At 38.4% G+C, this 16,360-nt stretch overlaps 1 protein-coding gene across 3 annotated transcripts in view; it reads right to left on the bottom strand.

The window, feature by feature from the left end:
• The window catches only part of TEX11 (testis expressed 11), a 295,012-nt gene that overhangs the window by 68,783 nt on the left and 209,869 nt on the right, over positions 1-16,360 (bottom strand). For all 3 annotated transcript variants that reach the window (XM_027608457.1, XM_027608459.1, XM_027608458.1), the window contains 2 exons: positions 10,785-10,855; positions 9,226-9,342 (listed from right to left, as the gene is read on the bottom strand). In XM_027608457.1, the coding sequence (XP_027464258.1) occupies positions 9,226-9,342; positions 10,785-10,855 (188 nt within the window). The remainder of the gene's footprint in view (positions 1-9,225; positions 9,343-10,784; positions 10,856-16,360) is intronic.

The raw sequence follows: 16,360 nt of genomic DNA, 5'->3' as shown, positions 1-16,360 counted from the left end.
GTCCCGGGACAGCTGGATATTCAAATGCGGAAAAAATGAAGTTGGTCCCCCATCATCTCATACCATACACAAAAATTAACTCAAAATGGATAGACCTGAATGTAGTAAGTAAAAATATAAAACTGTTAGAAGAAAACATAGGGATGAACCTTAATGATCTTTCATTAGGCAACAGTCTTAAACACTGACACCAAAAGCACAAGCAACAACAACAACAAAGTAAATAAAATGGGTATCATCAAAATTAAAATGTTTGTGCTTCGAAGGGCACTGGTAAGAAAAGGAAAAGACAACCCACATAATGAAAGAGAATAATTGTAAATTGTTATCTGAGAAGAGTCTAGTACCAAGAATATAAAACAACTATTAGAACTCAATAAGATGACAAACAACCCTACTAAAAATGGGCAAAAAAACCCCAAATAGACATTTTCCAAAGAACATATATAAATGGCAAATAAGTACATGAAAAGATGTTCATATCTTTTGTTATTAGTCATGATATCCTCATTTATTAGAAAAATGCAAATCAAAAGTGCAATGAGATAGCATTTCATACTCACCAGCATGGCCATAATCTAAAGGATATAATAGCAAGTGGTGGCAAGGAGGTGGAGAAAGTGGAACCCTAGCCTAGTGCTAGTGGGAATGTAAAATGGTTTCACTGCTTTGGAAAATACTCTTGGTAGTTCCTCAAAAGATTAAGCATAGAGTTATCATAAAACCTAGCAATTCCACTCCTAGGTATATACTCAAGGGAAGATAAAACACATATCCACACAAAATCTGTATATGAATGTTTATCACAGCATTATTTGTAACAGCTGAAAATTGAAAAAAACTCAATATCCATCAATGGATAAACAAAATGTGGTATATTCATACAATGGAATATCATTCAGCCATCAATAGGAATGGATCCAAACTATAACATGGTGAACCTATTAAAAATTATTGAAAAATTATAAAGGGAGCCAGTCAGAAAAGACTAAGTCATATGATAATATTTATATGAAATATCCAGAACAGGCATATCTATAAAGATACAAAATAGATTAGTAGCTGCCTAGGGCTGCTGGTTGGCATAGGGAAGTGACTGCTAATAGGTAAGTGGTATCTTTTTAGAGTGATGAAAATGTTTTAAAATTATATTGTGTTGATAGCTGCACAAATCTAAATATTCTAAAAACCATTAAACTGTATACTTTACTGGGTGAATCATAAGGTATGTTAATTATACTTCAATAAGTCTGTTAAAAAATAATCTAGGATAGGGGTCAGGATACTTTTGTATAAAAGGCCAAACAGTAAATGTTTTAGGCTTTGCCATCCACACAAACTATCTTTCACATATTTTTCTTTATTTTCATTTACAACCTTTGGCAAATGTAAAAAAAATTCTTAACACTCAGGCTGCAGAAACACAGGCCATCAGCCTGATTTGGCTAGTCAGCAGTTTATCCGACGCATTTTAGGAAAGAGATATAGTTCCTCAATAAATTATAATGGCTGTATATTTTTCCCTAAGATTTGTTCATTTATTTTAGAGACAGAGAGAGAGTGCACATGCACGCAGGGGGAGGGGCAGAGGGAGAGAATCCTCAAGCAGACTCCCTGCTGAGTGCAGAGTGGGAGCACGGGGCTTGATCCCCTAACCCTGAGATCATGACCTAAGCTGAAATCAAGAGTTGGATGCTTAATCGACTGAGCCACCCAGGCACCAGGCTATATATTTTTTATTGAAGTATAATTGACATACAATGTTATATTAGTTTCATTTGCACAACATATTCATTGGCCAATTCTATACATTACTCAATGCTCACCACAATCAGTACAGTCACCATATAATGTTATTAAAATGTTATTGACTATATTCCCTATGCTGTACTTTTCATGTCCACAAATTATTTATTTTATAACTGGACATTTGTATCTCCTAATCCACTTTTCCTATTTTGCCTATCACCCTATCCATTTCCCCTCTGACAATCACCAGTTTGTTCTCTGTATTTAAGAGTCTGTTTGCTTGTTTGTTTTTTCCTTTTTCTTTTTTTTGTTTTCCTTTTTAGATTCCACACATAACTGAGATCATATGGTTTATATTTCCTTTCTCTGTCTGACTTATTTCACTTAGCATAATACACTCTAAGTCCATCCATATTGTCACAAATCATCAGATATCATTCTTTTTTATTGCTCAAAAAATTAAAAATAGAAGGAGTGGGAGAGGAAGATGGTGGCAGAGTGGAGGACACCATGCTCGTCTCGTCCCATGAACACAACTAGATAACAATCAAATCATCCTAAATACCCCAGAAATCAACCTGAAGACTGACAGAACAAACTCTACAACTAAAGGGAGAGAAGAGGACATATCAATGAAGGTAGGAAGTGTGGAGACGTGGTTTAAGGGAGAAACAAATCACAAGTGCTTCGGAAGAGAGGGAGCTGTGGTCATGGAGAAGGGCGAGAGAGAGAGAGAGAAAGAAAGAGAAAGAGAGGAGCATATAGGGGAATGGACAAGGAGAACATTTCCCCAAAGCCACTGGCTTGGAAAATGAGAGGAGCTGAATTTCGGAAGTTCTTGCAACCAGTGGGGCTTACAGCCTAGAGTTTTAAAGGTCAGCAGGCTTGGCTGGGATAGAAACTTGAGGGCACTGTGCTGCTCCTGGAAAGAAGGCAGGCAAACAACCGGGGTAAGACAGCATGGAAATAGAGATCTGAAGAATGTCTGGGGCACACTATGGGAGATTATTCCTTCAGGCCTCTCTGAGAAGAAAAGAGCTGGCTGGTGCCATTTCCTCCCGCAGCCCCTTAGCATAAACACAGAACCACCTGAGGGAAGCAGCTCAGCATGGACAATAGCTGCCTAACTTGCTTACACAAAACCCCGCCCCCCTGTGCTCTGGTGGGACTGCCCTTTTCAGTCAAGCCTACCTCAGTCCCAGCATGGCAAGCCCCTCCCCCAGAAGACCAGCATAAACCCCTGCCCACACCATATCTCCCAACCAGAGAGTTCTGCAGGGCCTCTGTCCTGGTGGAGTTGGTGTCAGGTCTCATTTCACAAGCAAACTGCAGCACACCTAGTTAAAACTTGCCACATGCAGGCCAGGGACCAAACACTGCCCACAACAGGCAAGGAGAACCTCTGCAGAACACTGGCCTGAAGGATAGAGCAGGCAAAACATAATAGCAGAGTGCACAAAGCACACACCAGAGATGCTCCCTGAAGCACCATGCCCTGGGCATGACATGAGGTCTTAGTCATAAGAACATTACTTTGAGGAGCAGGAGACATAACTGGCTTTTCTAACACAGAGAAGAAAGCAGAGACTTTGACAAAATTCCAAGATGTAGGAATTTATCCAAATGCAAGAACAACATAAGGCCATGGCCATAGATCTAAGTGAAACAGATATAAGTAACGTTCCCGATAAAGAATTTATTTATTTATTCATTCATTCATTTTACAGAGAGGGAGAGAGAGACAGACAGTGGAGGTGGACAAGGCAGAGGGAGAGGGAGAGAGAAAATCTCAAGCAGACTCCCTGCTAAGTGCAGAGCCTGACACGAGACTCAATCTCATAACTCTGAGATCATGACCTGAGCCGAAATCAAGAGTCAGTTGCTTAACTGACTGAGCCACGTAGCTGCCCCCGATAGAGAATTTAAAGCAATAATCATAAGGATACTCACTAGGCTTGAGAAAAGAATAGAAGACAACAGTGAGACCCTCACCACAATGATAAAAGAGTTAAAAAAGAATCAGAGATGAAGGGTACAATAAACAAGATCGAAAACAGGCTTGATGCAATGAACAAGCTGGAAGAAGCAGAGTAACGAATTAGTGACCTAGAAGATAAAATAATGGAAAATAATGAAGCTGAACAAAAGAGATGAAGAATTATGCAACATGAGAATAGACTTAGGGAACTCAGTGACTCCATGAAATGTGTAACATTCATATTACAGGAGTCCCAGAAGAAGGGAGAAATGTGGGCAGAAAATTTATTTCAAGAAATAACAGCAGAAAACTTCCCTAATCTGGGGAAGGAAAGAGACATTGAGATCTAGGAGGCACAGAGGACTCCCATCAAAATCAACAAAAACAAACCAACACCAAGACATATTGTAATTAAACTGGAAAAATATAGTGATAAAGAAAAAATCTTAAAAGCAGCAAGACAAAAGAAGCCCTTAAGGGAAGACCCATAAAGCTAGCTAGAGATTTCTCAACAGAAACTTGGCAAGCCAGAAGAGAGTGGCATGATATATTCAACATACTGAATGGGAAACATCTGCAGCCAAGAATAATGCATCCAGCAAGGCTATCATTCAGAATAGAAGGAAAGAGAGTTTCCCAGACAAACAAAAACTAAAGTAGTTTGTGACCACTAAATCAGTCCTGCAAGAAATATTAAAGGGGACTCTTTCAGCACAAAGGAGAGACTACAAGTGACAATGACAAGAAAGGATCAGACAAAAATCTCCAGGAACAATGACAAAACAAATTATAAAATAGCACTAAATACATATCTCTCAAGAACTACTTTGAATGTGAATGGACTAAATGCTCCAATCAAAAGACACAGGGTGTCCGAATGGATTAAAAAACAAGACCCGTTTATATGCTGCCAATAAGAGACTCACTTTAGACCTAAAGACACCTGCAGATTGAAAGTGAGGGGGTGGAGAAATATTTATCATGCAAATGGATGTCAAAAGAAAGCCAGAGTAGTAATACTTATATTGTACAAACTGGACTTTTTTGTTCCTGTATTGTTTTTATCCTACTTTGGTATCAAGGTAATACTGGCCTCACAGAATGATTTTGAATGTGTTCCCTCTGTTCCATTATTTGTAAGATTTTGATAAAGATGTTCATTAATTATTTTTTTAATGTTTGGTAGAATTCACCAAGGAAACCATGCAGTCTTGGGCTTTTCTGTGTTGTGAGATTTTTGATTCCTAATTCAACATTCACTCTTGTTATTGGTCTAAGAAGATTTCCTATTTCTTAGATTCAAGATTCATGATTCAATCTTGGTAATTTGTACATTTTTAGGAATTATCTGATTTTACTTTTCTAAGTTATCTAATTTGTTAGTATATTAATTGTTTATAGTAATCTGTTATCACCCTAATGTATTTCTGTGGTTATATGCTGTATTGTTTTCTCTTCCATTTCTCATTTTGATTTTTGAGTCATCTTTTTTTTTCTTAGTTAATGTAGTTAAAGCATTGCCAATTTTGTTTAATTTTTGGAAAACCTGGTCATTACTTTCAGTGTTATGTTTTTATTTATTCTGGTCTCTATTTTATTAATTTCTGATTTTTCTTTGTTATTTCCTTCCCCTCTAAACTTCAGCTAGGTTTCTTCTTTTTCTAGTTCCTTGTGGTGTAATGTTAAGTTGTTCATTTGAATGTTTTTCTTAATACAGCATTTATAGCATAAATTTCTCTGTAAAATCCACTTTTGCTGTATCCCATAGGTTTTGAGACATATTTTGATTTGCTGTTTGATTTCTTATTTGGCGCCTTGCTTGTGCAGTACTATGTTGTTTAATATTTACATATTAAATATTTAATATTTACAATGAAAAAAATGAGAAAAAAAGAAACAACACAACATACCAGACCTGTGGGACAATATCATATAGTCTACTATATGTGTAATTTGAATCCTAAGAGGAAAAGAGAGATAAACGGGACAGGAAAATAAATGAAGAAATAGTGGTAAAGAATTTTTCAAAATTAATGGAACACATCAAACCATAGTTGCAAAACGCTCAGAGAATGGCAAGGATTTTTTTTTTAAATTTTAACCTAGATATACTATATTTGAACTGCTACAAAACAAAGAGAAAAGAGAAAATCTTATAGACAGTCAATGGGAAAAAATAAGATATCTATATATAGAACAAAGATGAGGCTAACAGACTCCTCAGCAATTGTGCAAGCCCAACAACAGTGGAGTGACATCTTTAAAGTGCTAAAATTAAAAAAAGAACTGATGGCTCGAAATTCTACACACAGCAAAACTCTGTTTGAAAAATAAAGGAAAAATGCTTTTTCAGAAAAAGACTGGGGAAATTCAATAGATCAACACTGCAAAAAAATGTTAAAGTTCTTGAGGCAAAAGGAATAGGATATCAAACAGTAATTTGGATCTCAACACAGAAATTAAGATTTGGGGCGCCTGGGTGGCTCAGTCGTTAAGCGTCTGCCTTCGGCTCAGGTCATGATCCCAGGGTCCTGGAATCGAGCCCCACATTGGGCTCCCTGCTCGGCGGGAAGCCGGCCTCTCCCTCTCCCACTCCCCCTGCTTGTGTTCCCTCTCTCACTGTCTCTCTCTCTGTCGAATAAATAAATAAAATTAAAAAAAAAAAGAAATGAAGATTCAAGGAAGCCCTTAAATGTACATAAATATAAAGAACATTTTACTTCTATTTAATAGCTCTTAAAATAAATTGATGGCCTAATCAAAAATAAGAACAATATATTGAGAGTTTATAACATATGTAAAAGTAAAATGTGTAATAACAAGAGTACAAAAGATGGAAGGGAAAATTGAAAGCACATCAGTGTAAGATTCTTACACGACATGCATTAGTTAATATGTTCTCACTTTTTGGTTGAACTTAAGTACAGATTTCATTTTCACCTGAAATAAATAAGCCTGTTCACACATGTAAGGAGTTGAAAAAAAATTAAATAAAGAAATACCATATGATGTAGTAATTCTACTACTGGGTATTTACCAAAGAAAACAAAAACACTAATTCAAAAAGATATATGCATCCTTATGTTTACTGCAGCATTATTTTATAATAGCCAAGATACAGAAGCAACCCAAGGGTCCCCTGATAGATGGGTGGATAAGATGTGGTGTGTGTGTGTGTGTGTGTGTGTGTGTGTGTATACACAATGGCATATTATAACTGCTATATTTTTTTTAAAGCATCCCTCACTTCCCCCCAACTCATACTCAGGAGAGTAGAGACAATGTTGATAAAACTATACATTCCCTCTATATTCCTTCATCATCGAGTATTTGGAAATACTCAAATTAATGAGCATTTAGAGAACAAGGAGCAGATAAATAGAAGAGAATTCAACAAGTCTTCATTAGACCGACAGAACACCCTGGTCTAATTTACAGGGACCAGACTTAGATGGTGAAAGGCAGAAATGCATCTTCAATTACCTAAATAGACATTCTTTCAAAAGCAAAGAAGATTATAGAAGGGTTACTAGGTTAGAGTTCTTAGAAACCATTAACATTTGCAAGAGAAAGAACACACAAAAAAGAACAGTTGTTGGAAACAAACAAAACAATTAAGGACTGTACTTAAGAGTTTGTGAAATTTCCCTCACATCAATTTGATCTCTATTCATTGAGATACAAAATTTAATAAAGTCAGGACTACCAATGTAAGGGAAAAACTTTTTTAAAAAAGATTTGTTTCTCGGGGCACCTGGGTGGCTCAGTCAGTGAAGTGTCTGCCTTGGGCTCAGGTCATGATCCCGGGGTCCTGGGATGGAGCCCCACATCGGGGTCCCTGCTCGGCGGGGAGTCTGCTTCTCCCTCTCCCTCTGTGATCTCCCTTGCTCTCTCTTAAACAAATAAAATCTTTATAAAAAAAAGATTTGTTTCTCTATTTTAGAGAGAGACAGAGCGTGTGCGAGTGAGGGGAGGAGCAGATGCACAGGGAGAAGGAGTGGGAGAGAATCTCAAGCAGACTCCCCGCTGAGCAGAGCCCAGTGTGGGGTGGGGCTCAATTTCACAACCCTGAGATCATGACCTGAGCTGAAATCAAGAGTCGGGGGGGGGGATGGGTTAGCCCGGTGATGGGTATTAAGGAGGGCACATACTGCATGGAGCACTGGGTGTTATACGAAAACAATGGATCGTGGATCACCACATCAAAAACTAATGATGTACTGTATGGTGACTAACATAACATAATAAAATTAAAAAAAAAAAAGAGATGCTCAACTGACTGAGTCACCCAGGTGCCCCTAAGGGAAAAACTTCTAAAAGGTTAAAAGCACCATGCAAAAACTAGAGGCTATTACTCTTTTTAAATAAAGCAAAAGGCCCTATTGAGAATAAAATTGCATTTACCCATGCTTTTTAAAAGAAGCAAAATGATTGCTTTTGGTTTTGTTCTGGGGCACATAGATTCTTTTCTCATATTCTTTTAAAATGGAAAGGTTTCTAAAAAGAGGTCCCTTTACTCCTCAAAGTTAAGGATTTTGTCTTCTTTATCTCCAGTACCTAGCTGAGTACTTAATACTCAAATGTTTTTTGAGCTGAAGTCAACAAGGGAACAGAAAGGAAGGGAAATATGTTGGCAGAGATCTGGTGACAGTTTGTTCCAGATCTGAAGAATCATGAAAGAAGCAATTAACAGAAGGAAGGAAATAAACAGCAAGAAGGATTTTATACCATTTGGAAAGAAAAGCTGGCAAGTATGGGAAATTGGGAATTTTTCTTTGTGTAGGTAAAAGAGAAAAAGCAGAGAGAACTAGATTTTAAAATCATACCAAAAATGCTACTGGTCCAACTTGGAGAACATTTTCTTAGCTTGGAAGAAAGACAGTAGAAAACTAAGGACAAACCAATACTCTGGCCTATGGGAGACTGAGATGTTGATGTTGGCATTTTCTAGAAGGGGCAAGGTTTACAAAGCTAAGAGTGGAATTCAGGCGAAGGTAGGAATACTGTCTTTTTGTTGTTAAAACTGAGTTACTGATAAAATATTTAAGAGTGTGGGTCAAAGAAAGCAAATGCAATTAGTGAAGAAAAACAATCCAAGTAAGTAATCAGATGGCTATCGAAGCTGTGGAGGTTGATGAATTCTTCCTTAGAGAATGTGTAAAAGGAAAAAAGAATAGAGAAAACCATTTCTTATGGGCCACATATGATTGCAGGGAGATGATGAAGAATTATCTAAAAACAGATTCGGGAAGAGTGGTCCATGGGAAGAGGCATTTTCAAAGAAGAGATATTCAATCTTTTTAAAAGATGAGGCTAAGCCAAATGTGACCTTTCCTTAGGAAGGAATGAACCATTACAAACCTTTGAAATCAAGATGCTCCTGGAAAGGATGAAAGGGTTCTTTAAAGAAAATCAGAAAGAACTGCATCGGGGAAGGCAAACACACCAAATAGCACACTAAACTCTTTCTTGTGTTTTCTTTGAAGGTTGCACATTACCTGTTCAGAAGTTGTTGGAGCTTTTCTCCCTTGCTCTAGATCAACTGCAGCTGCCATAAGTAAACATGTTTTCTGTGCAATCAGAATTACTTGATCAGAAGGACAAAACTGGGACAGCTGATAAGAAATAACCAGAACATCAATGAATACTGCGAATTCTGCCAGGTGAACAGAAACAATCAGAATGAAAATCAGCAACATCCTGTCTGAATGAAAAAATTCAGCTGGGAAAACACACCTCACCTTAAAAACGATATAGACTATAACACTGATGTATGGTTTTAATTTTATATTACTTTCCATTGTTTTTAAGAACATTTCTAGAGATAAAAAGCTTCATTTCTTTGCAATTTTCCTATCTTCCCAGTGATAGGTACTGTCATTTGGCCCTGTATTTCTATCTAGTGATTTATTTCTTGCTTTGTGTTATAATTTCTAAGTGATTTTCCCCCTGGCAAATAGATTTCCCCTTTGTATTGAATAGAGCTGAAATTAGCACATATATTGTCATGGTTGAAAGAGACAATGTCAAATCTTGACAGGCATTATTAGGCATAACCTCATCATTAAACCTTGTCCTCTAACTTTAGAAAAAACTCCCAGCTTTTACTACAATAAACCTCTAGGCCACTTGGGATTCTTACATAGAACCCTACTAGTGCTATCACAAATGTTCAAAACTAAAACTAATTTATTTCACCTAATTTAAATGGCAATTATACCTAAACTTTCAAAGACTATTTCTTAATCTCCCAAAATGTTTAGTGACCATAATCATCACTGTCACTGAATTAATAGCATTTCAAAACACCTTATCTCTCTAGGTCTCAGGTTACTAGTATATAAAATGAGGAAGTTATGCTAGATTATCTCTATAGTTCTTTCCAGTTCTAAAACTCTTAACATTTAATCTATCTCAACATATCAGACGGTGTACTCCTGAATGTGTAAGAGAGACATTCTTAATCCCTCTCTCCTTTTATTCTCTGATTAATATTCTTCCCTTTCTGGCATTTAATCTCTACCTTGGAGACTAATGACTATTTAAAAATGCTTATAATTGCAAAACAAGCTTCCAAATCCTTACATACAGAACCTGCTCTAAGAAAAATTATAAAGTAGGCCCAAGATTCTTAGCATTCTTTTCACCTCCTCATTTCCCCAGATACCTACTCTATACTCCTACAGATTTATAACCCTTCCTAATGTTTTATTAGTTGACAACTTAGAGTATTCCTCTCCTAAAGAGAGTTATATTTTAGTATAGGACTCTGGGAGACTGAATTCCTTCAAAAGCAAAGAAATAAGTCTCTTATGGTAAAACTTTAGGCTCCCTGATGGTTGTTTGTAATATTTTGGTATGGAGAGAACTGCTTCATATTTGCACATTGTATCCTACAGGGAACAAATGCTCCTTAGTTCATTCCTGTTTAGACATGTATTCTAAAAGTTTCTAGATTAAAAGCCAATACCACTTTATATTTAGCCCTTGAAAATAGCCACAGTGATCGTATCTTTGTTGTGGTCCATTCGTGAGATACTTACTAGAAGAGACTTACCTTGTAAGAGAGGATGAAAAACTCTCTCATTGTCACCGGGTCTTTGCCACATTGCACAGCCAAGTTCCAAGCTGAAAGTTATATGAAATAATGTAATTATGAAAATCTTAATCTGTACCATTATAATCTTCACTACCTGCATTTTTAATATTAATATACTAATGAGGGGTTTTGCGGGTTAAAAAAGCTAACTTTACATTTTTAGAGAATTTTTTCCAGGTAAATTTAGAGACTTTTATCACTTCCAATCTTCGAATCTTGCCAATAACTAATGGAGGTAGTGCTGAATTTTTAAATAAAAACTGGGGACATACAATACATTCTCAGCTGGAATAAATCCATCTATAAAATAAGGATCACCAAGGAGCTCACCACAGGAATTCATAAAAGTCTGTTAAAATTCAGCAGAGGTGGGGAGCTAAGATGGCAGCTTGCCTCATCCCTTGAACACAGCTAAATAATGATTTCTTGGGTATTCAGAATCAAATGATTCTGAATACCCAAGAAATCAACCTGAGCACGGGCAGAACAAACTGCACAACCATAGGGAGAGGAGTCCACACTGAGGAAGGTAGGAAGTGCAGAGATGTGGTTTTAGGGAGAAATGGATCCTGGGTCCTGTGGAGGGGAGGGGGCCCTGGTTGTAGAGAAAGGCGAGGGACAGTGGGGCACACAGGGATATGCATAAGGAGAACACTTCCCCAAAGCCACTGGCTAGGAAAATGAGAGGGGCTGATTTTTGTGAGTTTCTCCACCAGTGGGGCTCAAAGACTGGAGTTTTAGAGGTCCATGGGCATGGCTGGGATAGAGCCATGAGGGCACTGCTCTACTCCTGGAGAGAAGGCAGGCAAGCAACCCTGGGGGGCAGACAGGGTGATCTGAAGATTGCCCCTGGCGTGCACAGGGAGAGACTGTTCGCTCTTCTTGGAGCACATCTGTGAGAGGTGTCACTCTGAGAGAGGCCTCTCCAGGGACAGAAGAGCAAGCCAGCAGGTGCCATTTCCTTCTCCCTCTCCCTCAGCACAAGCACGGAGATACCTGCTGAGGGTGGCTAACCAGGGTGCTGGCTGTTTAGCCTGCTCTGCTCCAAATCCCACATTGCTGCACTGTGGCACAACTGCCCTTCTGGGTCAAACCTACATCAGCCCCAGCACAGCGAGACCCTCCCCCAGAAGACAAGAGCAGGTCCCTGCCATAGCAGGTCACTAAAGTTTGGAGTTTTAATAGTCAGCAGACTTGGCTAGGATAGAGTCCAAAGCGCACTGCATTGCTTCAGGCAGGCAAGCAACCTGAAGACAGTGTGAAAAGAGCAATCAGAAAAATGCCTGGTATGTACTAGGGGAAATTATTCGCTCTTCTGGGAGTGCTTCCCTCAGAACAGCAAGCATGGAGACCGCACTCCAGGGAAAATGGAGCTGGCTGGTGCCATTTCCCTCCCCTGCCCCTCGTCATAAACGAGCTTCAGTAAAGAGAACAGCATCAACACTGGCTGCCTAACCTGCTAACACCAAGTCTTGCCCCCACTGCACTCTGCTGGTACTGCCCTACTCTGGCAAGTGTGCCTCAGTCCCAGTGCAGCAGGTCCCTTCCCCAGAAGGCCAGCAAACACCTCTGCATGAACCTCAACTACTGACCAAAAAGTTTTGCAAGGCTTCTTCAGTTCTAATGGAAGTAGCATTGGGTCTCATTTAACAAGCAGACCAGAGCCTGCCTATTTAAAACTCCCTACACTCTGGCAAAGGTCCAAAAACTGCCCACTGCAGGCAAGGAATGTCTCTGCAGACAAATGACCTAAAGAATAAAGCAGCCAAAACACACCAGCAGCATGCATGCAGCATATACAAGAGACACTCCCTGAGTGCCCAGGCCCTGAGCATTAAGTGACCTCTTCCTCACAGAGCCATTACTCTCAGCAGCAGGAAACATAATAGGCACACACAGAAGAAGGCAGAGGCATAGACAAAATGCCAAGATGGAGGAATTCATCTCAAAAGAAAGAACAAGAAGAGGTCATGGCCAGATATGTGATCAAGACAGATATAAGTTACATGCCTGATGGAGAATTTAAAGCAACAATCATAAGGATACACACTGGGCTTGAGAAGAGCACGGAAGACTGCAGGGAGACCCTTATCGCAGAGATAAAAGAGATAAAAAACAATTAGAAATGGAAAATGCAAAAACTAAGATTCAAAACCAACTGGATGTAATGACAACAAGGATGGAATAAGCAAAGCAACAAATAAGTGATAAAGAAGATAGAATAATAGAAAATAATGAAGCTGCACAAAAGACAAAGAGTAGTTATGGATCATGAGAATACAGTTAAGAAGCTCAGTGATTCCATCAAATGTAACACCATTCATATCATAAGAGTCCCAGAAGAAGAAGAGAGGGAAAAGGGAGCAGAAAGTTTATTCGAAGAAATAATAATTGAGAACTTCCCTAATCTGGGGAAAGAAACAGACATAAAAATCCAGGAGAAACAGAGAACTCCCATCAATATCAACAAAAGCAGACCAACACCAAGACATACTGTAATTAAATTTGCAAAATACGGTGATAAAGAAAAAAATTCTAAAAACAGCAAGACAAAAGAAGTTCTTAACTTACAAGGGAAGACCCATAAGGTTAGCTGCAGATCTCTCCACAGAAACTTGGCAAGCCAGAAGGGAGTGCCATAATATATTCAACATGCAGAATGGGAAAAATCTGCAGCCAAGAATACTGTATCCAGCAAGGCTATCATACAGAGTAGAAGGAGAGATAAAGGTTTCCCAGACAAACAAAACCTAGAAGAGTTTGTGACCACTAAACCAGCCCTGCAAGTAATATTAAAGGACACTCTTTGAGTGGGAAAGAAAGATAAAAAAAATGACAAAGACTAGAAAGGAACAAGGAAAATCGCCAGTAACAATGACAAAACAAGGGATAAAATGGCACTAAATACATATCTACCAATAATTACTGTGACTGTAAATGTACTAAATGCTCCAATCAAAAGATATAGGGTGTCAGAATGGATAAGAAAACAAGTCCCATCTATATGCTGCCTACAAGAGACTCATTTTAGACCTAAAGACACCTGCAGATTTAAAGTGAGGGGATGGAGAAACACTTATCACACAGAGGGATTTTTTTTTAAAAGATTTTATTTATTTTTTGACAGAGAGAGACACAGTGAAGGAGGGAACACAAGCAGGGGGAGTGGGAGAAGGAGAAGGAGGCTTCCTGTGATGCAGGGAGCCCGATGTGGGGCTTGATCCCAGGACCCTGGGATCATGACCCGAGCCGAAGGCAGACGCCTAATGACTGAGCTACCCAGGCGCCCCAGGGATATTTTTTAAAAATGGAGTGGCAATATTTATCTCAGACAAACTGGACTTTATTTATTTTATTTTATTTATTTGTCAGAGAGAGAGAGAGAGAGAGCAAGTGAGCACAAGAAGAGGGAGTGGCAGGCAGAGGGAGAAGCAAGGCTTCCTCCTGAGCAAGGAGTCCGATGTGGGACTCGATCCAGGACCCTGGGGTCATGACCTGAGCTGAAGGCAGACACTTAACCAACTGAGCCACCCAGGTGTCCCCAAACTGGACTTTAAAACAAAGACTAGGGGCACCTGGGTGGCTCAGATGGTTGGGCATCTGCCTTCAGCTCCGGTCATGATCTCCAGGTCCTGGGATCAAGCCCCACATTGGGCTCCTGGCTCAGCTGGGAGTCTGTTTCTCCCTCTGCCTCTCCCCCTGCTTGTGCTCTCTCTCTCTCTCAAATGAATAAATAAAATCTTTTAAAAAAATAAAACAAAGACTATAACAACAGTACCCAAAGAAGGGTACTATGTAATAATAAAGGGGACAAGCCAGCAAGAAGATCTAACAACTGTAAATATTTATGCACCCAACATGGGGGCCCCAAATATATAAAACAATTACTAACAAATATAAAGGAACTCATCGGTAATAGTACAATAATATAATAGGAGACTTTAATACCCCACTTAACTGCAGTGGACAGACCATCTAAGCAGAAAATCAAAAAGAAAACAATGGCTTTGAATGACACAACAGACCAGATGGACTTAACAGATATATTCAGATCATTTCATCCCAAAGCAGCAGAATACATATTCTTTTTGAGTGCACATGGGACATTCTCCAGAAGAGATCATACTAGGTCAAATCAGGCTCAACAAGTACAAAAAGATTGAGATCATAACATGAATATTTTCTGACCTCAACACTATGAAACTTGAAGTGAACTGCAAGAAAAAATTAGGAAGGGCCACAAATACATGGAGGTTAAACAACGTGCTACTAAAGAATGAATGGGTCAACCAGGTAATCAAAGAAGAAATAAAAAAATACATGGAAACAAATGAAAATGAAAACACAATAATCCAAAACCTTTGGGATGCAGCAGAAGTGGTCCTCAGAGGGAAGTATAGAGCAATATAAGCCTACCTCAAGAAGAAAAATCTCAAATAAACAACTTAACCTTAAACCTAAACTAGCTAGATAAAGAACAAATGAAGCCTAAAGCCATCAGAAGAAGGGAAATAATAAAGATTAGAGCAGAAATAAATTATACAGAAACTAAAAAAAACAAAACAAAACAGTAGAACAGATAAATGAAGGGGTGTCCGGGTGGCAGAGTCAGATGGGCGTCCAACTCTTGGTTTTGACTTAGGTCGTGATCTCAGAGCCCTCAGATCAAGCCTTTCGTCATTCCATGAACCCCTCCCCTCTGTACTCTCTCTCAAATAAATAAATAAATCTTAAAAAAAAAGAACAGATCAATGAAACCAGGTATTGGTTCTTGGAAAAAAATAATAAAATTGATAAACCCCTAGCTAGACTTATCAAAAAGAAAAGAGAAAGGACCCAAATAAAGAAAATCACAAATGAGAGAGGACAAATAACAACCAACACCACAGAAATACAAACAATTATAAGAGAATATTATGAGAAATTACATGCCAACAAACTGGACAACCTAGAAAAACATGGATTAATTCCTAGAAACATATAAACTACCAAAACTGAAACAGGAAGAAATAGAAAATTTAAACAGACTGATAACCAGTAAAGAAACTGAATCAGTAATCAAAAATTTCCCAACAAACCAAAGTCCCAGGCCAGATGGCTTCATAGGGAAATTCTACCAAATATTTAAACAAGAGCTAATTCTTTTCAAACTGTTCCAAAAAACAGAAAAGGAAGAAGAATTTCCAAACTATAAGGCCAGCATTACCCTGATTCCAAAACCAGACAAAGACTCTACTAAAAAAGAGTACTACAGGCCACTATCTCTGATGAACATGGAAAGGTTCATCAGAAAGTTAAAAATAGACCTGTCCTATGATCCAGCAATTGCACTACTAGGTATTTACCTGAAGAATACAAAAATACTGATTCAAAGGGATATATGCACCCTGTTTTTATAGCAGCCTTATCTACAATAGCTAAATTATGTAAAGAGCCCAAATGTCCATCAACTGATTAATGGATAAAGATGTGATGTGTGTGTGTGTGTGTGTGTGTGTGTAATGGATTATTACTCAGCCATAAAAAGAATGAAA

Source organism: Zalophus californianus, chromosome X (genome assembly GCF_009762305.2).
Source record: "Zalophus californianus isolate mZalCal1 chromosome X, mZalCal1.pri.v2, whole genome shotgun sequence".
NCBI classification, from domain to species: Eukaryota; Metazoa; Chordata; class Mammalia; order Carnivora; family Otariidae; genus Zalophus; species Zalophus californianus.
Note: the sequence above shows the minus strand (reverse complement) of the source record. Positions and strands in the feature narration are given on the sequence as shown.